Source organism: Anarrhichthys ocellatus, unplaced genomic scaffold, assembly GCF_004355925.1.
Source record: "Anarrhichthys ocellatus isolate YVR2014 unplaced genomic scaffold, GSC_Weel_1.0 scaffold152, whole genome shotgun sequence".
Lineage (NCBI taxonomy): Eukaryota > Metazoa > Chordata > Actinopteri > Perciformes > Anarhichadidae > Anarrhichthys > Anarrhichthys ocellatus.
This window is the reverse complement of record NW_022280182.1, coordinates 57,770-83,049: the sequence shown is the minus strand read 5'-3', so window position 1 is coordinate 83,049 and position 25,280 is coordinate 57,770. Positions and strand designations below refer to the sequence as shown.

Below are 25,280 nucleotides of genomic sequence, written 5' to 3'. Positions count from 1 at the left end.
GAGTTATTAAACAGATTATTGCCAGTGGCATCACAGTACTTTTAAAAATAATACATCTTTATTTTTTCTATAGTTAATCCAATGAGTTTACTTTTCCAAATGAAAAGCAGGGTTTCTATCGAGGATTGTTGTGAAAATTTCAGTTTATTACAACTTGGCTTTTGCAATCAGTTTTTGCCAGCATTTCTCTACAGGGTTTTTTAAAATAATTTTATTCACCTGAGCAATTGTTGAGATCTGGGAAGATATGAAAACCCAACAAAGGGAACAAGGAAACAGTTTAGCTGGGTTTTCAAATCCACTTCATTTGTGGCTAAAACTGAAAATGAGCTCACCTGAAAGGCTGCCAATCATCCCTCATTGAACAAAAAAAGAAGAAAAAAGAAAGTCCAACAGGGTCTGGAGTTGTGTTTCTTGACCTGGCTTCTTTTTAGTGATTTTATCAGTTCTTCTTCAATTTACTTCCTATGTAAAATGTTATTGTTTTACAAGTTGAAACCAGGTTGTAATATATTATCATTTAATATTTCAAATCTGCCGCTATTTAAAGATTGTAGCTGGATTAATTGCAGTTTTAGTCCACCTTGGGCGGTAGAACAAGCTGTAAACACAACATTCACATATTATCCCCTCATAAAGTCGTTATTGCTAACCACTTTGTTCACCAGCTGTTCGCTAACTTTGTCTGTCTGCTGTTTGGTGCTGGATTCAAAGTGCCATTGATTACTGCAGCTTTAAGCTTTGTTCAGGGTTCTTTTCTTGTATATTAGTGAACCTGGGTTATGGTATAAGGTAGCCTATATAGTAGTGTAGTGTAATCCAAGCATAGACCCTTTACAAGAATGACGTATATGCAAGAATGACGTATACGCAACAGAAGTACAATAGCTTGTCAAGCTATGCAAGGACATTAACCACCAAAGATGATGAATGCAACCTAAACAAAGGGACTTCCCAGATCTATGTGAGCGGGTAGAATGCACGGAAGCATTCGGCTGAAAGTCACTGATTAAACTGAAACACCCGTCGCTTTGAAAGGGTCGTGATCTTGTCGGAATTCTGTAGAACTTGAGGTCGCTGTTAGAATTTCAATTGCGACAACCAAACATTTAACAACCAGACATTTGGACGCTGTTAACAGTTTTAATTCACTGTTTAAAGCTTGCTAACTTTTCTGGATGGCTGGAGCAAACCGCCAATTCTGTTGCTAACAAACGTGCGCATATTATTGATGACGTCGGCTGTAAAAAGGTCTATTGATTGATTACTTCCCTGAGTACCATGCAGGGTTAAGACAGCGGAGACAGACACCAAACAGGTCAGAGTGAGTCACATTCCACCATCAAGCGTAGTCTTTATTTGCACATGAATGCATTTCAACAAGGCTTGGGAATACGGCACACAATACGATTTCACATAAATCATCTTTATCCACTAAAAAGTCGTCTCAGGTCTTAGTTCTTAATCATCACTAAGCTTTAACAGTGATCAGCGTTTACATGAACAGCAAAGTATTACGCGTACGGCCTAATATTAGTGAATTTTACAAAAGTCAGTAAAGGTGTATAGTAATTTAGCCTTAATATTTCACAGTGAAACTAGATGCCTTGCCACAGATTAATGCGAGCGGAAATCCAAAATTATTTCATTGATAAAAAATAATGCATACAGCTATGCGGATCACTCTCTCATTTGGTCCACTGTGTGAGCTTTAAAGTTTAGTTACTAAGAGAAAGATTCCATCCAGCAGACATGTAAAGCAGCATGGTTAGAAAATACTGTGTGTCGTTATTCCAATAGAAACCAGGTTTTGAAGTGCTACACAGCATAGTGCCAAATGTTTAATATATAATAGAGACAATCCCCCACAGGTTACATGTAATGAACATTGTCATGTAAACAGCCTTTTTAGGATGAGACCTCAGCCAGAACGTACAGTGGTTGTGACCTAACAGGCAGCGTGGACTACCAGGTAGTTTTATAAATGCCAGGGCCCTGTCCCGTTTCTACAACAAGAAGTAGTCAGCTTCAAATAAAAAGCACGGCTCTCCATACATGATCACTTCGAGATGCCAGAGCTGGCAGAGAACCACCAAGAAACTGGCCGGAGCCCCAACTCTGTAGCTGTAGGGGGAAAACTCTGCTCTGCTAAACTTGATCTACAGCCAATGATCAAGTTGTTCCAATGCAATCTTTCATATAGAATAACAAGGAGGAGATATGAGATTGCGTCTGTGAAAACGATGTCTCATAACACATACATCCGCTCCGTGTCTTTATATTGCTCATGTGTGAAATATGGGTGGAATGTGTCCAAACTGACCAATTCCAAATAAGAGATCATTTTGCCATGTTTCTAGAATTCTAATATTCAACCAACGGGTCCCAAGATGTAAGACTAGATTACAAACAAAGCAAGAACATGAACCAGGGCCCCAAGAGTTCCTGATTCACTGTATGTCAAAGGTATTTGGTAATTTGATTGATTGCAGATTTGTTGGCACCACTACAGTAGAATATCAAATAAGGCAGGTCCTGCTTTATAAACATATTACGAGATCCCAAATCTATTTTATTAGTTGATAGCCAGTGAGAATCCTCAATTTTGATTGACAGGTGCAGATTAACATTTAGTAGGTTTACCGGGTAACCAGACACTCAGGCTTTTGTTACCATTCTCTTGTATGCAGTCGCTGAGGATAAACCAGTTGCTGGATGGTCAATAAATCCCTCCAAATAATAGGCCTGCAGGCTTGTGGAGCCAAAATGTCTCCATATATGTTTCTACATGTGTTAAATAGAAAAGCTGCAACGTGAAATAATGAGTAATGTTAATTACTTTAGCTGCTGACTAATTAGAAAAGTTTTGCAATTACTTTATGAGTCAATTATCATGGACTTCACCGAGGCTAACACCACCTTATTGTGTTAGTATGGTACAAATAACTGCAAAAAATGTTGTTTAATTAAATTACCACTAACTGACACACAGAAAAACTGTAGAGGAAATTTGTGCCCTTAACAGCTCCATCCCTCCGTGCTAAAATGTCCTCACAGCTCACTTTTTAATGTTCTGAAACTGCTGACTTTTAACAGGGGTTTGGGGTGCTATTGGTTGTTATAACAATACAAATGAACTTACATTCAATGCATTTTGACATGGTTAAAGGCGCTAAATTGGAAATTCCAAGCATATTTATTGCCTCTACATGTCTCTCAACATGGTGAAGGCTGAGCAACCTGCTCACAGCTAACAGTGCTGCAACAGCGCTGACGGAGCTAACAGTGTTTACCTGAGGGGGAACAGGAGGGTGAGCGCAACGCTTCCACGACAACGTCGCATCATCTGCAACCGCCATAAAAGGTTCAATGCAGAGCGGCGGCCGTGAGCTAGCCAGCGGGCTCACACTCACATACACTAACATGCACTAAAAAGCATGTGCCGCTGGCCCGTCTACATCAACAAAGCACAGAGAAGCTCTGATTACAGCACACACAGAGGGAGATTGACTTCCTTCTCTGCTCAGGTAGACATTAGTCCACGATATCTTTACATACACAATAGTTGTTTGCTGCTATATTGATGCTCTGAATATCGTATAGAGAACCTTCAAGGCTTTGGTCATTTTAAACCCTCGTCAGTCATTAGTTCAGTCCTGCTTAACATTCACGTCCAAAGACATACTGACAATCTTGCATCTTTAAAAATACTAACCAAGTACGTAATTCCTCTATGGTGGAAGTGCTTATAAATCTGTACTCCAAAGCACAAGAAAGTATAATAATGAATCCATCACTAAACCAGGGGGGTGCATTTAGGGCTGGTGGAGCATATTCATGTTTAGAATGGCAGTTAAAGCAGCACAAGGCAACAGTTCTCATTTCATGAAAAAACAAAACAACAACCCCCCACAGATATCTGAATTATTGTGGCATCACCTTCTCTCACCAATAAACTCACACCAATACTTGACTTGGATTTTGTCATAATTCAAACGGTAATCTCTCACTGTCCAATCTGAAAAATACATATTTCAAATAGCACGACTACACCTGCTTCAGAAGCAATTTGCTTGCAAGGCCATAACTTCCCACACACAGCCTTTCATAACCACATCATATTGCAACAATAATTATTATTGTGTAACTGACAATGATTTGTCAACCTGCTACGTTCCCTTTGTCCCATTTGCAAAAGGAAAACAAATGGGACATCACTGTTCTCTCTTTTAAAAGGTACATGTGTCATTTTCAACATCAGCAAATGATGACCACATTCATTTTGAGACATTAGCATAATTACTCAACAACAAAACCACTGCTGGGATGATTGGCAGCCCGACCAGCCTCCACACTGCATTTTACATTTTGTGCAACTGACATGGATTCAGAGGAAAATCTTCTGGATTGCTTCCCTTTCTGCGCAAACAGAGCTAAATCTGTCAAATTGTCTCACTGTGACAAATGTGAGAGCAAAATGGTAAGAAAAAAAAAAAACATCTCCAACATGTTATCCTCTTCAGTAAAGCCACATATGCCACAGAGGCGAGGAGAAGAGACAAAGCAAAAGGGATTATGGGAGATGAAGTCGCTAGCACTAAAAATACCACTGGCACGAGACGAAGGCTATCAATCATCTCAACCGCGGTCTCATTGTTTATGGCAATTTTACCTGATGATAAAGACATGTTTAAAAATGTAACACGTGGAACCTCTAAATCTTACTAATTGCAGTCTTACTAATTGTAAGACTGCATTTACAATTAGTATTTGGCTGAAAAAATACAATTAAACTCAGCCATTATTATACACACCACTGAGGCAACACTTTCCACTTATGAAACGTAGAATATAGCATGAATCTGTAAGCATTTTGCTCAATTATTACATTCACATTTTAAAATCTAAATGATAAATAACACAATTTGTTTAAATTAAATGTTATTACTAAATCCTTCCATATATATGTATATATATATATAATTTTCACTATAATTATTTCAATGTTTCAAAATATATTATTGACAGACAATCAAATACACTTTAAAGTTGGATGTGATTATAAAATACATTGTACACTTTAAAGTTCGACCTCAGTCAGTTTTTTTAAGTTTTAAAGTATATATGAAGTAGTAAAAGCAGGTATTAAAGAGAGGCATTACATGGGAAGTGTAATTTGATATAAGGCCTGAGACACATTTACATTGTTGGATCTGTATAAATGGATAGCGCAATGGCGGAGTCCGACAGAAATTCTTTTCTCCAGCTGTAATTATTTGTATGCGTTTATGGTAACTGAATTCCAACATTGTAGTATTTTCTTTAAATACAGGTGACTGAGTCAAATCATTAAGAATGTCTCATTGGTGAACTACGTTTTGAGGTGGATTTTCTTTGTTGTTGTGTATATCCTGTACAGTACATTCAACAGAATAAAAAAAAACTCAGAACTATTCATATTTCTTATTTAGATAGAGAATAATGTGAACGTGTTACGAATAAATCATCCATGTGTTTCAAAATTTAACCTTTTGTTCAAACCCATAATAAATTGTCAGTGGCCGTATTTCCAAATAATCTCAACCTGAAGGTTTCTGTTTAGCCTTAGTCTCACACTGTGTCAAACGTACAATCTTCAAGATCTCTGTTTCGATTTCTCTGACAACGCCTGTGGAGCAGTAATTGCAGGTGTGTTTTCAGGTCTCACTTCCTAAAGATCCAAACAGTGTCCGCTTGTGATTTTTCCAGGGACTGTGTTGACTCATCCGTCAACAGACAGTGACTGAGAAGATATTTATTCAAATTACAATTTTGAGACGATTACGTTAAACTGATTATATATGATGTTGTCTAGGCTAGTGTAAGAAAATGCAACAATGAACTAGTCTTTTATGCAGCCTTTAGAAGGTCATAAGAAGGCAATGGCAGCAGCTAGATGCAAAATTCAAAATTTACAGGCAAAAAATCTGTAGTTGTTCCAGTTGTCAGTTTCTTCTCTTCTTCTTTTTCTCTTGGCAACAAACTCAGCTTCAGGTGATGGAAGCTCCTCCCGAATGGTTGCACAAAAAAACCCCATTTCCTTCACAAATCAACCCGAGGACGATGACGACGATGATGACGACGAAGGGCAGGGTCTATGGGTCTCGCCCCCCCTCAGTTCCGTGAACCCTACCAATGGGGATGATGTCACTTCCTTCTCTTTCTCCTTCCTGCTTCCGGTGCAGACGGACCTCTGGGCTGGTCTAAACTGCCAAGTCACCTTCTTTGCTGTCGACGACTGCTCTGCCGATCTCTCCCGTTTTACCGGCGTAGGGACATTTTGGGTTGCCTCAGGAATGGCTGCTGTATCTGCCAGGCCGGCGGTGGCCCCGGTAACCTTCCTTGCTTTGCCATTGTTGTTTTTGTCCTGTTCCGTGAAGAGCTCACTCAGGACTTCGGCTTCGTTGGTTTCTCCGAACAAGTCCCAGTCCGGCTCAGCAGGCGGCCGCTTGGACCGTGCTACGCTGGCAGATTTGTTACCAGCAGCAGAGAGTCTGGAGGAGCGACTGGGATCGGAGTCGGACAGGTCGGAGTCCCAGTCACTGTCCCCTGCCACAGAGTCACAACCCAGCACCGACAGATCAACAGGTCCGGATCCTGAACTTTCTGAGTCTGACTCCCTGGAAAACCACAACAGACAGAATCTGGGTGAAATAATTGAACCACAGTAATATTGGATTACAGTGACCAAAGTAATCACTGGCATCTACAGACTCACCAATCTTGAATTCAAACAATTTAAAATATTTCTCTGGTATCTTCATTCTTATATTTATTAGAATGGTGTTAAAATTACTGCTTTTAAATATGTTGCATGAAATCTAAACTCTGTCACAAGCAATCTTTATATTATTGAAATTACATTATTATTATTAGTGCTGAATTTGCAGAGGGAGGGGAAATCAGACACACCCACACACATACATCCTTTTAAAATACTGTAGTTTATGTTGAGTCGTAATGGAAATGAGATGAATGATAGTTTGTGAATCAAAGTATACTTTTGCATGGATTTTAAAAAATGAGCATCAAACACTTAATTTCCTGCGTTCTGGTGAATTATTCTGCATCAAGTTATGGTGGAAATGTGTTAATTTATGTAAAGGAAAACTCTGGCGGCAGGTGACAATTCAAAATATAACTACAATTACCTCCTTATGGTTGTATGCCTCTGCCAACTAAGTTATAGTTTACATTCATGTCTGTCCAAAATGTCATCACTTTATTATTTTATCATGTCATAGTTGTCATAATTAGCATATGAATTCTTGAATTATGACAAAAAATGTGTTTCGTGAAGTCACAGTGACCTTTGACCACCAAAATGTAATTAGTTCATCCTTGAGTCGAGGTGGATATTTGTGCTAACATAACGTAACACATCGCAGCATGTTACGTTGGGTTAGGTTCGTTAACATTTTGCACGTTAACATAATATAACGTACATTACTTTACGTTACATTAACGTAATGTAACGTAATGCAACGTAGCGTAGCATAAAGGCATTAATCTCACCATGTAGCTTATTGTCCACACAAATGTTAGTATGCTAGTGAGCCATAACTATTACATAAGAATCTTTCAATTCTAAAAAATAGTCTAACTCAAATCTCAAATCAAAATCTGCTCAATATTTCATCAGCGCTGTCTCACAGAGGAGAGGGCCAGATTTTATACTGTATGCTATATGGTCAGCTGTGGAGCAACGCAGCTGGTAATATCATCATCTGTTTTAGAAATCTAAGATAACATAAAATAGAATAAAATGCACTGGAGCCACAGTGAACACACACAAAAATACACATACCTGCCGCTGTAGGGTGTGTTTCCTGCAGGGCCCAGTAGGAGGCAGGCTGGAGCGGCCAGGTAGACAAAGCTGTCAGTGCACAGAAAGTCTCCTTCCTCTGGTTTTTGTGGGGCAAGATAAGTCGGCTTGGCATTCCTTTCTGTATTTGACTGGTCCAGGTGTGTTTTCATGCTTTCCGACTGTTGCTGCGCAATGTCGTGTTTTATGCCATGGGTGGGGACTTCTGCCAGTGCAGCGACTCCCCCCTGGGAGGCAGGCCTTGCAGACACGGCAAGGTAAACAAAGCTGTCCGATTGGACAAAGGGATCTAAGTCCCCGCAGTCCAGTCCTGAGCTTCTGATTGGCTTCTGATAGGGTTGTTTTGAGGGAGACAGAGGAAGAGGGAAGTCACTTCCCATAAGGGTCACTTTTTTCCTGGGTGGTGTCTCCTCACTTTGTGGAGCATTTAAAGACGTAGAGCCCTCAATGTTTGTTTGGTCAAGTTGGGTCCTAATGATTGAAACCGTTCCTATCTTACCAACCCTTCTTCCACTCTCACCTTTGCCTCCGTCTCCATCTCTCCCCGTCTGTCCACGCCCTGCTTCCTGTCTTCCGCCATCACCTCCTACGTCCTCATACGCGGAGGTGTTGAGAAGTGACGGGTAGCACCACTGCAGCTCCGCACTCTCCTCCCTCCCCCACTCCTTCAACCCGCCATCTTCCCCATCTTTCTCCAGCGACGTGCTGCTGCTGCCCAGGTCAGAGCCGCTGATCGGCTGGTCGCTGTCGGAGCCGGCCTCCTCCTGGCTCTGGTTGGATAAGGAGAGGAAGACGCCGCTGGAGTCGGACTCCAGCGTGAGGTTGGAGTCTGGAGAGCTGTCCTCCTTAGTGGAGCTAGAAAAAAGACAAGGCAGTCAAATGACTGCTACATCCCCATGTGCCACCTTCCCTTCTAATACTCTCTCTCTCTACCACTGGTTATCACTGATGCCATCAGACTTGTCATAACCTACTCTTTCAGATCTAAGTTATCGATTGTGTCTTTGTCCCCAGCTCTGATTTGAACACTAATTGGATAATGGACACATCAATATGGATACATTAGCCCCCTACTTTAGCTGAGGACGTGTTGCTTTCACACCTACCTCACTTGGTGCAAATCAAAGGAACCTACTTTTACAGTTCATTAATGCATGATGTGCTGTCTAACTGTGCACGCACACAAATCTTTTTTTATAGCAAAGTTTTAATATGGTCCAGACCACAAATGTGACCCAAAACAATTACAACTACTGTAGGGTGTTAAATACTGCAAAAACAGGGAAGACATACAAAGTTAACTTTAAATGAGGTAATCGGCCAGAGATAATTACTCAAACAGATGTAAGGTTATTAAAGACATATATATTGGATTCTAGGTCCCGCCAATATAAGCCCACTAATCACAAATGTTGCACAGCAACCTTTCAAGCCGAAATGGTCTACATTATAAAACTAGCCAATGTTGTAGAGTCAGCACAGTCTGTATTTGAACATGGATCATGTGGACTTGGGCTGGAATGTCAATAGCAGTTTGGGGCTTCCATAAATAAAATAGTTTAGATTAATAAATCAGGATTATGACAGCCAGCCTTTCTTGGCTTTTACTGCCTTTCATGGCCAATACACAGGACAGATCTAGGAAAAAAACACAACTTCCCTTTCTCTAGCAGCTCATCAACACTGTCCTGCTCACATGTAATGAATGTGCCTGTTTTTATCCAAAACTATGGGCACACACTCTGTTCTACCAGAATGAGATGTTCATAATAATGACAGATGAAAAGCAATGAAATAGCAACACGAAGCATTTGGCAGTCCATCGTAACAAATATTTGAATGTTCTCCGGCTGCATCGGCCATATACACACAGATCACTTAAAGGTGGAGTCAGTGGCTTCTAATCCAATGCACTTTTTTGTCAAATTCAGCAAATATCCCGTCACGGTCTGCTAGCTGTCAGTTCTCTGTGTGAGCTGACAAAAAACCTGGTGTTCAAACACAGCCCTGGCTGTAAATGGGAAACAAACAAAGGAACTCGGACCAAGCCACACAACATTATTCTAGCCAATCAAGAACACGGGGCACTCAGATCAGGGGGAACATACTATGAAGGCAAATCACTGTCAAAATCCGAGAGCGCAAATGAGATCCACGCGCGCTCGAAAATCAAACAGCCGCATACGTATTTTACTTTGACGAGCGCTTTTACATCACTCCGTGAGTAAAATTCACTCTCGCGGGAGCAAAAGTCGCTCGCGAAACTTTAACCTCCTCGCTTGCGAGTCTTTTTCCTGCTCGCTCGCGAGTAGTTTTTCTTTTTGACAGGAAGTGGGCGGACCCAGTCTCCATTGTATCTCTACATCTAATTGGTTACAATCCTCGTCTTTGGATAAACCGGATATCACTCTGACACAGACGCTAGGGGGAGATTTTCAGATTGCACTACAGGTCAGGGGCAAATAATGTACATTTTACTGCACGGGCAGTTTTACTTTCTGCACTTAAAATACATTTTGCTGATAATAACATTGACTAAAGTTTTGAATGCAGGTATTTTACTCGTAATGGATTATCGTTTCATCAGTATGGTATTAGTACGTTTAATGCAGTGAGGATCTGAATACTTTTTCATCCAATAATTACTTGTCAGTGATTTAAAAGTTAATATACAAACAGTGGTCCCTAATCTTGGCTCCAGATCTTTGAGCAGGTCCAAATTGTTGCTCATATTATATACAACTATATTATATCTCTTCTGTAAACACAACAGTATGATTAAATATGATCACATCATGTTTTAATCAATTAAGATCAAAAAGTTTCTTTGAGCTGTTTGTCACAAGAGGTTTGAGTATCAAACACACAATGTCTGTAATAGAATGATGGAGTTTAAACCAATCTGAGCAACTTGACTTTAACACATTTTTAATTATTGTATTTAACAACACTATTAACATAATTTGTATTTCATCAGCCTCTACAGTCTGAAAAGTTTACAAAACCTGTCAGACAAATGTAGTACATCCTGAGATCTAGTGGAGTAGTGTTTAGTGGCGGATTGAAAACCACCTCTATCAGATCTAGCGTCTGTGTCAGAGATCACTCTGACGCAAAGACGAGGATTGTAACCAATTAGATCTAGAGATACTTACTGTCAAAAAAAAAATCTACTCGCGAGCGAGCAGTTTAAAGTTTCGCGAGCGAGCAGGTTTAAGCTTCGCGAGCAACTTTTGCTCGCGCGAGAGTGAATTTTGCTCGCACGAGACGGAATTTTGCTCGCGGAGTGATGTCAAAGTAAAATATGCGCGCGGCTGTTTGATTTTCGCGCGCGCATGGATCTCATTTGTGCTCTCGGATTTTGACAGTGATTTGCCTTCATATTGAACACTTGTAAAGGCAGTGGGAGCGATCTGGGAGGGGGGTATTTGTTTGTGTGTTCAAATACAGTGTGAACAGCTCATAGTGATCACTGTTAGAGTCATCAACCACCTATATTGATCAAAAAGCTTGTACAGAACCACTCCTATACAAATGCTGTTTAAATTATTCTCTTATAGTAATCAAGAAGTACACTAAAACTGTTCATTTTGGGTCTTTACATACATGACAAAATATGGAAAAACATTTTAAAACTACTTTAGGCTTAATTAAATAAATTTTTTGTTTTGTTTTTTACTTTACTCCCTTGATACTTTGCCTCGCAGTGACTCGTCTGCTTCCGGCTGGTCACCTGAGGCACATTGAAATCACTACAGGGAAAAGTAAATCACTTTCTCTCAATGAAAAATGTGCCTGTGGTTGAAGCCGCCCTCATCAAGTGGATTGATAATGCCTGGTCATGCAATGCCCTCAAAGTAAAACTCCAGCTGCATGCACCAGCCATGCTGGATAGACACAGAGCCAGCCAAAAAGCTGCAAATCTCACCCCAAGCGAGCCCTTGTTGGGGGAAAAGGCGAAGAACTGGCAGTGGGCCATTAAATAGCAAAGCTGTCTGTTTCATTACTTCCTATTCATGTAAAAAATATACTAATGTCAATTAGATGGTAATATGCATTAGCATAAAAATAATAACAACAACAATGGGGTTATAATAATCATCTGCATAGTGGTCAATTTGACCCGCAAAGACTGTATCAACAATGTTTCTCCAGAATCGCTGACCCCACTTTTAATAAACAAATTGCAGTATTTAAATTGTTGCAATGGGTCGTCTGCTGGACTAAACGAATACAATAGCATTGAATTTAGCAAATAACTAAATGCTAGGGAAAAATGGAGCAAACTAACAAATTCTGAAATGACTTTAAAAACCTTTTACATCTATTTATGCTGTTTTATTTGTGACATTAATGAATCTATCTTTATCTCCAGGACTGACCAAGATTGTTATCTATATTTCTTGTCACTGTTACTGTTCTGATTTACTGATTGCATGTGATATCAGCCTTGCATGTCAAGGCTCAAGGCTCAAAACAAAATGGTCACTACCATTTTGTTTATTTAAATCACTCATGGCATTTACTTACATGTAGAATCCAAACAGTCAATTTTAAAGAACAAATCTTGCCACCACACTGCACTGTACAAGCCACAAGTCCAAATTGGATGTTGATAGATTTCATTACTGTGTTAGTGTCCACCATGTCTAACAGTATATATAAAAAATATAAAAAGAAAATGAGAAATTAAAAGAATGACATCCAAATTGATGTTTTGTTGTCTAAATCAGCTGTAGTTTCTCAAAAAACAAACTATGCACGTGCCATGATCCATATTAAAGTGTTTACTCTGGCACACACAGAATTAATTTTTAAATTCACAGATATCCCAATAAAAGTCATATATTTGCTAAACTGACCCAAAAAGGCCAGTAAATATAAATTTACAGTACACAATTATGACTTATATTTTTATTGTTAAACTTTTTATTGATATTAAAATTGGTCACTCTTCTCTACTGCAACTGCTGCACAACAATTTCCCTTGGGATAAATAAAGTTCTATCTTATCTTTGAATTGAACCGTAGATCCTAAGTCATTGTGGCCCTGTGCATTAATAATCCCGTCTTTGATCAGATTTCCAGTATACCTTGGCTGAATTCAAACCTGGATATTGTTTTTTCCCTGTGTGATGAACCTTTAGTCACCCAGGATGTACATCAACATCTGGTGGAGAACAGTTCAGAATCAATGCTAACAACAATGAGGAATTACCTTGTGCCAACAGTGGTAGTCCCAGCAGATTTGGTTGACCAGTCAACAGGAGGTCTGTCTGTGTCTGTAGCTGGTGAGGCAATAGCACTGAGCTCCAAACTGACCTCGGATCTGCTCACCACTCCTGGAAAAAATAGCACAGATTCAACACAATTAAAGAATTGGGAGCTATAATCAAAACATCCCCATTCATGCCCTTCCTGGTCAAGCCTTTGGATATTTGATCACAGCCAGTCGATCAGTGTTTGCCATTGTCTAGTGGCTGTGGTAACATTTGTTCATTTTTTAGCTTTCTGCCGTATTAGAAAAGTAACACACAGGTTTCTGAGAGCATAACTTTGCCAGTTACAGTACCGGAGCCAAATAATTATAATAGGCAATATGGTGGAAAATGCATAGAGCTGAGGTAGGACAAGCAAACAGCACGAACCACACTTCAGACCCACGACAAGCAAGCAAACAAAAAATAAATAAGCCCCTTGATGGACCAGTTAGTGCAAGGGTGGGCAATCATTTTTCCCAAGGGACCACATGCGAAACAGGGACTGTTGTGGAGGCCCGGACAATAGACTGAACTCAATCCTGCTCTATATTATTCCACCTCTTTAAAAAAAGTAAATTGTGGTTTTGATAAGCTGTGAGTAAATATTATGATCACTGGTGGAATGTAACTAAGTATATTTTCTTAAGTACTGTACTTATGTACAAATTCAAGGTACTTTACTTGAGTATTTCTATTTTATTTCAACTTTGTACTTCCACTACATCTCAGGGGGAAATATTGTACTTTTTACTCCACTACATTTGTCTTAGCAAAGCTTTAGTTACTTTGCACAATATCATTTTTCAAACCTTTCCTAACTACCCCAACTGAACAATAAAGGAGTTAAAATGAGCTGCACCTTAAACATCTGCAGCAGCAATAATGATCCAAACAAATATGCATTTGTAATATCCATATATAGTAATAAAACACTGACAGGGATCATGTTTCTGATAGATTAGTACTTTTATTACTATTGTTTGTAGTCCAATGACCTCATTTTTAGTTTTTCCGTTCAGTGAACGAGTGCACTGAAGTCAGGTTGAATGTGAGGTGAGATGTGAAGGACAGCTGACGGGTGATCGTCAGTGAAAGAAAATCTGGATTAATTAATTAATTAAACTTCATCATGATGAGAATGTTTGTTCACATATCTAGGTCGATCCAAAGAGAACCAACATCTTCTGAGCATTTTGCTTTTGAAGCTTTGCTAGCAAAGCCTCAGATGTCCGTGCCGCTCTGCATCACCAACACATCTCAGGTAACCAAAATGACCTGGCCCAGCTCCGGCGTAAGCTTGGCATGCTGAAAGAAACACGTCGGGCCGAGTCCGGTTGCCGACTCGGCTGAGACTCGGGATGAAGTACGGCCCAGAATCGGGCCAAATACACCGGCCCGATTCCGGCTGCCGACACTGCTATTATGCGAGCAGCAGTGACGCTGCTGCTTGCACACATCCACGAACGTACTAACATAGTAAATTGAGATGAAAAACTTTAAAAGCAATGCAGCTGTATTCCGTGCATGATGTACAATCATTTACGTTTTATTCCTAATTTCCCATTGAAGTCCCACGGGCCGGTCGACGACAGCCAACGGGCCAGATATGGCCCGCGGGCCGTACAATGCCCAGGTCTGAGTTAGTGCATTTACATCAGTGGTGGGCCGTCAGGGCCAGAAAAGCCTTCTCTGCTGGCCTCGACAGAAGTTATAGCTATTTTATAATTTAATTATTTTTCAAAAATACACTACTTGTATTCTTAATATTTGTCATTAGCATATTATCTCATTGCACAGCTACTGTCTTCCTCAGTTGCCCTGCTTCCAACGCTGCTTCCAGCACAACTTGTTTTAAGTAAGCTTTTATCCAATCAGATTTTGCCCCTGTGTCTCTAGGTAAAAGAAAATCTGCCCAGAGGCCTGCAGAATTACAAGTGAATGCCTTTGCAGTTTAAGTAAATGGGGACGATATTGTTGATTGTCAGTCTTCAACCAATCAGATTTTTAGTTTGACATGTTGGGCGTATTCTTTGATGTACCAGAGCTTCTGGCTGGCCTAGCCGAGTAAGTCATCATCAATGTGTGGCTTGATTGGTCAGTGGGCTAGTGTGACTGTTGTGAAGCTTACTAGCAGATCTTTGAAGTAGTAAGAGGTTTTTTTTCCTAGCTTTGTTTTTTTAACACTCAATGGCTGAAGGAGGAGGAGAATTTGGTGGCGGAGTTACTGGCAACGCCTTTCTGGAGAAGGACATTTCAGGAAAAGCTGGACATTGTAAGAAAGCGTCGATAAACCCCACAGCTAGCAGCCCTGACCCATCCAGGAAAAGGATTTGTACGAATGGTATTTCTGGCTAACAGCGTCGGAGAAGCGTTGCGCATTTTATGGCTGGGAATGCGTTTTATTTGCAACTGAGCGTCTTGGTGTTGGAGCTACGCTACGCTAACCTGAGTTGTCTAACCAAGGCAGCAACACGACACCATAGCACGACAGGATGCTTACAAGCTACAGTGCTTTTGAAAACTTTAGCTGAGACCCGAGTGGATCTACAACTCAACAAACACGTTCGCAGGAGGACCTCTGGCTGGAACTGAACTGAACCGATGTTCTGTACAACCGCAGTATTAAACTCCTTGTAATCAAAGAAAGGAGGATGGACTTTGTCTTTAAGTTTACAGCAGCTTTGGTAAGTGAACTGCTTTTGTTTTACATCTGCAGTAGAGTTACTACCGTGTTAATTTGTCTATGGTGTCGTTTTTATGATATGGTTAATATTGTTCCCTCTGATGTGAATAATATTTGAATGGCTCGTGCTCTTCAGTGTGTGGTGGAATAATAATAATAATAATAATAATAAATCAATTTTCTATAGCACTTTTCAAGATACCCAAAGATGCTTTACAAGGCTGAGACAAACAGAACAAACAAACAAACAAACAAAACAAAACAAAAAAGAATAACTGGAGAAGCTGTGCTGAATGGGTCATGTAATGGAGGGTAGGGTGCAGGGGTTAGCAGGTGAAGGCGAGTTTGAAGAGGTGGGTTTTGAGGGCTTGTTTGAATGATGATAGGGAGGGAGCCTCACGGATGTGGATGGGGAGGGCGTTCCAGAGGTGAGGTGCAGCAGCTGAGAAGGCCCTGTCACCCCAGGTCCAGCGCTTGGTCCTGATGGTCTTCAGAGAGTTTGCACCAGCTGACCTGAGGTAACGGGTTAGGGCGTGGAGGGGGAGGAGGTCTGAAAGGTAGGGAGGGGCCAGGTTGTTTTGGGCTTTGTACGTGTTTTAGTGCTGCAGTGTTGCTGGAGTCATGCTTTGTTGTCATATAAGTATATGTGACTGGTTCTTGTGAGTTTGTTCTTGTCATTGTGTTAATTACGTTGATTTTGACTATATGCATTGTAGGGCTGCACAATTAATCGAATTTTAATCACGATCACGATTTTGGCTGCCACAATTAAATAAACATGATCGTCAGCGATATTGACGTTTAAAATCTGCTACATATCAAATCAAGCGCTTCCTCAACTAACAGTCAGCCAACCACCAGGGAGCGAATGAGATGGGAGGTGTCATGCGCGCACCCTGCAGCAGCAGCCTCAAAAAAAGTTCTGTCTGCAGTCGACTCCGTTATTAGTAGAAGAGTAGAGAGACAGACAACAGAACCGAGAGCAGACGGTCACGGGTGTCGTGTGAAAGGTAAATCAAAGGTCAGGAGCAGAAGGCGAGGAGCTAGCCCCTCGAAAAGGATCATCATCCGTTGTCTGGAAGTTTTTTGGATTTAGGGCAAGTGATGTTAACCAAGAACAAATCATATGCACAGAGTGCGTTAGAGTTGTGTCTGCGCCGCATAGCAATACAACTAACTTGTTCAACCACCTGAAAAATCACCACAAACTACAGTACGCCGAATGCATTAAGGCCAAAGCTAACGTTACCTCACTGAATCTGCGTCCATGTCCAACGTCAACCCAGAAAACCACAACAGCGACCCTGCATAGCGCGACAGCGTATCTATCCACCTCCCAAAGACACACTGAAATAACAGATGCAATCGCATTTCATTTGGCCAAAGACATGTGTCCAATAAATACTGTGAGCAATGAAGGCTTCAGAAAAATGGTCAAGACAAAAAAGTACTTGTGCATTCCGGCCACAAGTTCCCCCTCAGAGAGGGTCTTTAGCACAGGGGGAAATGTAGTGACCTGCCTTCGCTAATCTCTCAAGCCAGAAAATGTCGACAGGCTGGTGTTTCTTGCCAAAAACCTGTAGGTCTAACACCTTGTTATTGCCTTTTCTGCATAGGCCTGAATTGTTTTCATTTGGTTGCATTCTGTGATGGCATATTTATTTTTAGTTAGCCCTTTATTTTGGGTAAAAATGTTATTTATATTTTGCTTCAGGTGAATAAGAACCGTATAAGTTTTATTTTGATGCAAAGACGTGTACATTAGCTGGAATGTAGCACAACATGGAAGGGAAAGCAGTGCTCTGTTGATTTAATTTTGGGTAAAAAGTGTTGATACTATTTTATTTATATTTTCCTTCTACGAGATGCACTGTGATAAGGACCAGTCTGATGCAAAGATTTGTACATTAGCCGGAATGTAGCACAACAATGGAAGTGGAAGCAGTGTTCTTGTTCATTTAAACATGAAAGTGCAATAAAAAGATGTTGTCCCTAAAATTATTGAATAATCGTGATAAATAATCGTGATCTCAATATTGATCAAAATAATCGTGATTATGATTTTGGCCATAATCGCGCATTGTCCGTTAATGACGAAGCATCCTGTCATGCGCGTATTGATGTATCTGCAACCTGCAGTTAGTGTATTTGTAGGTGTTGAGCTTCATGTAACATTTTATTTCACTTGTCAAATGTTGCAGTGTTATGTGAATATGAGGTGTTTACACAAAATAAATAATAATGAGGTTATTAGAAGGTGGTTCAACTGTAGTAGGACAGCACTGAAGGCCCAGGATCCTGCATTGTTACTGATTATATGCCCTTGTAGAGGATTATCACCATTAATTAACATTAACAGTTTATATCTTGCTCATGGTCCATATTGCCAAATTCTGTTTGATTAAATTAGAGCAAACTCATTTACACAGAAATCTGTGATCGGGTTTGGTTTTTTGAGCTAGGATTACTAGTTTATAGTCCCTGGGAAATGAATTCATCAATTAAGCTTTAATATTATCAGCTGTAATGCTATTCAGTGTGTTATTCTGACTGCAAAGAACATGGGAAGAAGGAAAACAACCATACACAAAATGCAACAACCATCTACCTGTGGAGAGAGCAGCTTTCTCCCTCTGCGGACCAGGGTGTGTTTGGTACATGTCAGCTCGTTCCCTCTGTGGCTCCAGCAGTGATTGGTATATATCATGGGTGTCCCTGTGGGGCTGAGACAGGTCTAGGTGCTCCAGGTCAGAGTCCAGCTCCCTGGCTCTCCTTTCCAACTCTGTCAGGCTGAGCTCCGAGGCTGCCGATGAAGGGGGGTGGGAGCCTCCAAAGCCAATTGGGGGCCGGAGAAGAGGCCAACGTTGCAGGGAGCCCGAGAAAGAATCTGTATCCCCACCTCCCCCCTCTCCCCCCTTCTCCCAGCCATCCTCCCACAAAGTGTTGACCATGTCAAGGACAGTGTCCCAAGCCTCTACCCCCCCTTCCTCTCCAAATGTGCCTCCTTCTTGCTCCTCCATTTGGCTTTCTTCTTTCTTTGATTTAGCCACCACCTTCTCCAACTCTTGTACATGCCGCTCTTGTATTCCATCATTAGTCTTCACTCCTCTAACCTCCACGTCCCCCCCCATAATTTCTACATTCCTTGCCTTTTTGAGATCCTTTGTGTTTCCATCCTCTTGCACCTTCCCTTCAATCTTTCTCTCTGACTTTTCTCGTTTGGTTTCCTCCACCAGCCCCTCACTGACAGTAACCCTATCTTTCTCCTTATCCACTTTCTCTTCCATTTTCACTTTGTCTTTTTTCCTCGCCTTGTCTCGCTTCTCTTCCTTCCCCGTTCTCTCCTCCATCTCAGTGTTCTCCTTGCTCTGCTCCACTTGTTTCTCCTTGCTCCTGGATCTCCTGGGTTCATCCTGCTCGCTGCAGACCCTCCAGTGCTCCAAGTTCTGCTCCTTCAGGGAAGCCCTGCCCACCACACTGGCCCCTATTCCTAATTCTGGATGGGAGGGCTCTTTAAGTGAGCATTGTCCCACCATACTTGAAGCATTCATAATGGTTGTTAGCGGGTTCTCTGAGAAGTGGCCTGGACGGGGGTGGAGGTGGGCATGAGGGCGCCTCTTCTCCAATGCTGAGAGGACAGAAGGGAGTGGGGGGAGAATAGGCAGGTTGTGGAGTGCCCCGCCCTGCCGTACAGTCCTCTTTCTGACCATGATTCGGCGAGGCCAGGTAGATTCGATGCCGTCAGCGGGGCCTGTTGACTCAAGGTCTGCAAACCCTCTACTTAGGCGAGGGCTGACCACGCCTGGTCGGAGTCCTGTGGCTGTGCCAGGTCGAGTCCTAGAGCTGGACTTGGATAATTTGGACTTGTGAGACCTGGAACCTTTCTCTACATGGCTAGATTTAATTTTATCGATGTCCGAAGGCTTTTTCTCAACCTGATCTGCTGAGACAATATCAGTTTTTCCCCCAGCCACAATACTTATCTGGGCTTTATCTGTAGTAAAGTTGTTGCTGTTCTGAGTTTCACTGACAACCCCAGTCTCAGTGTTACTTTTAGTCTCTGTTTCATTACTAACAGCCTCAAGTACTTCCTCAGGCTCAGATGTAGGAGCAATCTTAACTTCTGTTTCAACTTGAGCTTCTACTCTAGACTCTGCTCCTGAACCAACCTCATTCTTAACTGTAGCTTCACCTCCAACTTCTGTTCCAGTCCTGTTCTCCACCTGCCTTGAACTGACTTTGGCCTCAACCCCTGCCTCTGGCTTCATCGCCGGACCAGGTTCATCTCCAATCTCAACTTTGTCACCAGGCTCAATCCTGTTCTCATTGTCATTCACAGTTGAAGGTATAGTCTCAGCAAAATGTTCTGGTTTAGCCACACCCCTTACATTTTTTTCTCCACTCCTTGTCCCTCCCCGGTGTCCCTCCTTGTTCAAAGCTGGAGCTATATTTTCTATGCCCATTCCAGACTGCACTTTTCCTTCGAGATCCCGTCCCCCTGGTTGTGTTTTCACCTGGGAACCCATTCTTGTTTCAGACCCATTTCTAATGCTAGCCCTGGACCCGTTGTCATATTTGTTCCAACTTTCAACTCTATGGTGTTCTTGTATTCCAGCCCTGATTTCAGCCTCTGACATGTTTCTAATTCCAACTTCACTTATTAACCTCGGCCCACACCCAGATCTGCTGTCAACTAACACCAAACCCACACTCCCATTGTCAAACTTTGAAACCATACCCCCACCTACACTTTCAGGGCCAACCTTAGATCCAGCTCTATTCCTACCCACAGCTCCCGTGCCCATTCTGGGAGCAGCATTGGGGGAGGGGGAGGGCTGGGGGAGCAACAGGGGTGTTGTGTCTAGAACCTGTTCGGACTCTAAAAACACGGAATCTCTGTCTGAACGCAGTGGAACTGGTCGACCATATCCAAAGGTCCCAAAAGTTGATGTTTCCCTCCTCTCCCTTTCTCTTGCCCTCTCTCTCTCCAGCCTCCCCCTCTCCCTCTCTCTTTCCCACTCACGCTGGGCCCACCCTCGCTCCATCTCCCTTTCTCTCTCCCTCTCCCATTCCCTTTCTCGCTCACTCCGGCCCCATCCTCCTCCTCTTTCCCTCATGTCCTGCTCAAGGTCATGAGCAGACAATTGGACCAGGGGGGCACGGTAGGGGGATCGTCTAAGCTCCTGGGGTGGTGACAGTCTGAGGCTCTGGGTTTGGGAATAATGCCTCGGCTGGGTGACGTGGGGAGGTGAACATCGCAAACTCTGTGACTGACTGGGGCGAGGTTTGGCAGGGGAGAAAAACACCGGAGTATGGTAACCTGAGGAGAGAGGTGAGCCTGAGAAGGGGGAAATGAGAGGGGAGGTAAGAGAGGAGGACTGGCCCCCAGGGGGAGGGTATTGCCCAGGGTTCAGATACCCTCCTCCTCTGTCCATCATTTCGTTTGTAGTAAGCTCCAGACATCCCAGGTGTTTCGGAGGTGTCAAGACTTTCCAGGAATGTCGGCCATCTCTGCTCTTTGTACTGTCTCCATGGTGTTGGTGATGGTGATGTTTCTTAGATGAGGAAGAGGACACTCCAGGTGCTGAGAATGATGACACAGAGGGAGAAACTGATCGGTTGAAACATCCTGGTGAATGGCAGCCGCCACCATCAACATCTTGAGCCCCAAGTTTCAGTGAATCATAGATGGCTCTTTCATCCAGTCGTCGAACAAATGAGGGGTTCGGAGTTAGAGAGCGGGGCTGCGGATCGAACATGTCAGCCGGAGACCTGCTAACCCTCAGGGAGCCGCTTGCAGAGTAGCTAAAACTCCCCTCACCTCCAATATCTCGCCTAATGGACCCTCCTGGGTGATGGTGATGGCTGTCAATCTGTTGATTGATGCACATGGTATCGTAAATGGATCGTTGGGGTACGTAGCCATCTCCGTATCCTCCTTCCAGTCCCCCAGCTCGGCCTCCCACTCCCCCATCCCCAGGTTTCTCCAGGCAGCAGGAGCTCTTCCTGAAACACCCGGGACGGCTAAGAGGCTTGCCCATGATTGGTCGGATGGCTGATGGTGGGAGGGGTTGGTGGGAGATGCGTCTGTAGTTTGAAGAGTGAATTGTGAATTTGGTAATTTCACTAATACTGAAAAAATGTGGTTGCAAAATAAATTTCAGAATGTGCAAGATGCATGGCAGTTGGCTTTGAGGGGGCCATGACAAAGTAAAAGAAATGGAAAAATATCAAATTCAAAATTTCTTCTGCTTTTTCTTTTATGGTAAAATACTGAGGCATATTCCATCCAAGTCAGGGCAATCTTGTGATCAAAGTATTGCAAATAACAATGGAAACAAGATAATGTCTAAATTGAAATATTCCAACCAGAAGTTGAAGAAAAACATGAAAATATATGACAAAATATGTCCAGTTTTTATGTCCACAGGGTAACTTCTTAGCTCATCTTCTCGCCCACTCTCTTCCAAGCATGGCTGCATTTGTATTTATTCTGGTTGTTTATTGTTCTGGCTGTCCTTTTAGGGCCAATTAAGTCTTTATCCAGTGGAGCATTAGTCAGTCAGACACAAAGCGACAGAAAGACTGAATACAGTGGATGGAGGATTGAATCCAGTCAAAGCTTCTCCTCTCATTCTGGCTGTTTGTTGATTTCCATCATTTGTCTGGAAAACAAAGCAAACAACAAAAGACAGCTTGAAGACAGTCTCTCCATGAATATTAATGTAAGTGTATGGTAGTATATACAGTATTAAGATATTAGTTAACAATCACTGATCTCATTGCATGGCCAATTGAAGGGGCAGGCACTCCACTAATTTTAAAAACAAAGCTCAGGTTGCAATTTACAAGAAGTATTACTCAACCATTGTATAATGTCCTCAAATCTGAGAAAGTAACCCTGATGATGTCATCAGAGTCATCTCAAAGTCTTGTTACAAACTTGAAATGGGGGGTTTGATCAAACAAGAAGTGTCTACAGAAAGACTGTATTAAGCTGCATTATGGGAAGCATAAGATTCAGTGTTTGAAGCCTGACCCATATTAGGGAATAAAAGTAGCAAACCATTTCCTCAGTCTATTGAGTACTATTGAGTTATTAGTACATTATATATCTAGTTATTAGCATTGAGTATCAGAATCTGTTATCATAAATAATGCAATCAGGTCAAACAGCACCAACCCAATGAACTCCATCCATTAGTGGGTTACCAATAATGCAGAGGGAGAAGCCTTGTGCTGGGACTAGTGGAGAACCATATGGGTTGTCAAAATTGTTTGTTTTAAACCTTTTTTGACTCAAAGGGCATTTACTTTTTGCAATTTGTAAGTGAAGCCATCACTTCAAAACAACGTCAGTACAACTGTATTCTATAAAACCCATTGTGTTTTTCTTCCAAGGACAGGCTGAACCCTGAGTGAGGAACTGTAGTCCGAGTTGGAATTTATTACATATCACTTATAAGGCAAGGCAATGAAAGATTAAAAAAACCTAAATGTTCTTTTTGGAGACATGTTTCCCCCCCTGAAACATGAGCTAAACATTAAGTTACTGAAGCCCTACTTAGATAATACATTTGGTTAAATGTAGAATAGTTCCTCAAGCTAAGACACAAAAGATAAAAGCCTTTAATGTACTTTATGTAAAACTTTATGTATTTGGGCTAAACACTGAGCCAAGTACTGAAGCCTTAGTTGCCAATCCCTTTCACCAACTGTATAAGAACTCACACCTTTGATCATCAGAGTTCTCACATCTAAATGGTAAAAAAGTCTTTACAGCCGAAGCAACAAATGTTACAAAATCTCAAATTTGCTTTATGTTTTTTATCCACAGGATGAGCTTAAAACCAAGCTAAATACTGAAGCCCTTGTTGGCCCTTTGGTCTTCTAGAAGTTATATCTAAGAAGATATAACATACCAACTGAAGTCGAAAGGGTTAGAAAAACTGTCCATAGTCAAAACAACAAACGATTAGAATAAAAAACCTCAAACAACTCAGCAAGCATTTTGAATTTGGAGAGATGAAAATGCGACAGCCTGCACCAAGCAGCCTTAAAGCCCCATGCAAATTTGGTGCCAAAAATACAGTCAAGGTGACGTCAATATTCCTTCAAAGCTGTTCCCTCCATCAATACGAGAAATCAGAAGCTGAATACTTCAACATGTCATAGTATGACATTGTGGCAATTTAGTTTGATGTTGCCATTCCTGCTTTGAATATATCAAACTGGTTAATCTACAGCAGCTAGCCCGCTAACTCCAGCTTTGTGGGAGATAACAACAATACTTAGTATGATGATTAGCGCTAAGCATTGGCTTACAGGAAGTTCCCCAACACCTCAAAAAAAGCAGAAGCATGGCCCCCCCCCCCCCCCCAACACACACTGGCAACCTTGTGACGACACTGACTAAATTCACCAGTTCAGAGGGGAATAAAAGTTGAGAGACAAATGAAAAATCATTTACTGGTTTAAAAACTCCATTAAGACTTCTTTTTGTCACATAAAGAAAAGAAGAGATTGACATTCACATATCGAAAAAACATCTTTAGAAGGCTTTCCGCCGTAGTCCTGAAGTATCCACACTGATATCCATCTCAAATATAGTATCAAAGAGTCAGAACTGTCTAATTTGCATATATGCCTTCCTCACAACTTAGTTAAGCTCCATCAAAGGAGCCTATTGATAGTTGAGAATCATTCCTGGTCTCTTTATCTCGCTCCATATCTTTTCAACGTCCCTTCGTTCTTAAGCATCCTCTCTCTCTCTCTCTCTCTCTCTCTCTCTCTCTCTCTCTCTCTCTCATCCCTCCCGCCCCCTCCCACCCTCTCTCCCCCCCCCCCCCGATCAATAGAAAAGCCAGAACCTTATCAACATGGTCACAGTCATTAAACGGCTTCAGTCAATCCAATCCGTCGATTTCAGTCCCATCCTGTTAGCGTCTTGTCATTCTGCCTCAAATCAGCGTCCTCATTTGTTTTTCTTACTGGCATCTCTCTGCCCCTGTCGTTTTTCTCTCTCTCTTTCTCTCTCTCTCTCTCTGCCGTTTTTTGCTTTTTTCTGATGCTTGTCTCCCTCTCTCCCCCCCTCTTTCTCTCCCCTCTCACTCTCACTCCCTCTCTCTGCTGTGAATCATGCCTTCTGTCAGAGGAAGGTTTTTTTGACAAGCGCTCTCTCTGCCAACCAACACACCAACGCAAACCCTCCTCCTCCTCCTCCTCTCCCTTTCACTCTCTCTCCCTTCTAGCTTTTCTTCTCCACAATTCAGCCTCCCTCCATCTCTTGCTCTTCTCCATCTATCTATCTATCTATCTCTCTCTCCTCCCATTTACACTCCACACAGCTTCGGGGCTTTAAGAGCTTTGGAGCTGTAAAGAGACCAACTTCTCCTCTCCAGCTGCTTCTCTTTTCTCTCTTTCTCCGTCTCATCCTTCACTCTTTATCCCTCTGTGTAGCTACCTTTCTATT

At 41.9% G+C, this 25,280-nt stretch overlaps 1 protein-coding gene across 4 annotated transcripts in view; it reads right to left on the bottom strand.

Annotated features, from left to right (window-relative positions):
• Window positions 1–1,329: 1,329 nt before the first annotated feature.
• The window catches only part of LOC116400157 (uncharacterized), a 42,070-nt gene continuing 18,119 nt past the window's right edge, over window positions 1,330–25,280 (bottom strand). For 2 of the 4 annotated variants that reach the window (XM_031877849.1, XM_031877850.1), the window contains 4 exons: window positions 18,417–22,473; window positions 13,083–13,206; window positions 7,847–8,719; window positions 1,330–6,659 (listed from right to left, as the gene is read on the bottom strand). In XM_031877849.1, coding sequence (XP_031733709.1) covers window positions 6,089–6,659; window positions 7,847–8,719; window positions 13,083–13,206; window positions 18,417–21,849 — 5,001 coding nt within the window. In that variant the 5' untranslated portion in view covers window positions 21,850–22,473 and the 3' untranslated portion in view covers window positions 1,330–6,088. Of the gene's footprint in view, window positions 6,660–7,846; window positions 8,720–13,082; window positions 13,207–18,416; window positions 22,474–24,278; window positions 24,602–24,678; window positions 25,002–25,280 lie in introns of those variants that run through there. The other 2 variants (XM_031877848.1, XM_031877851.1) reach the window with 2 other exon arrangements.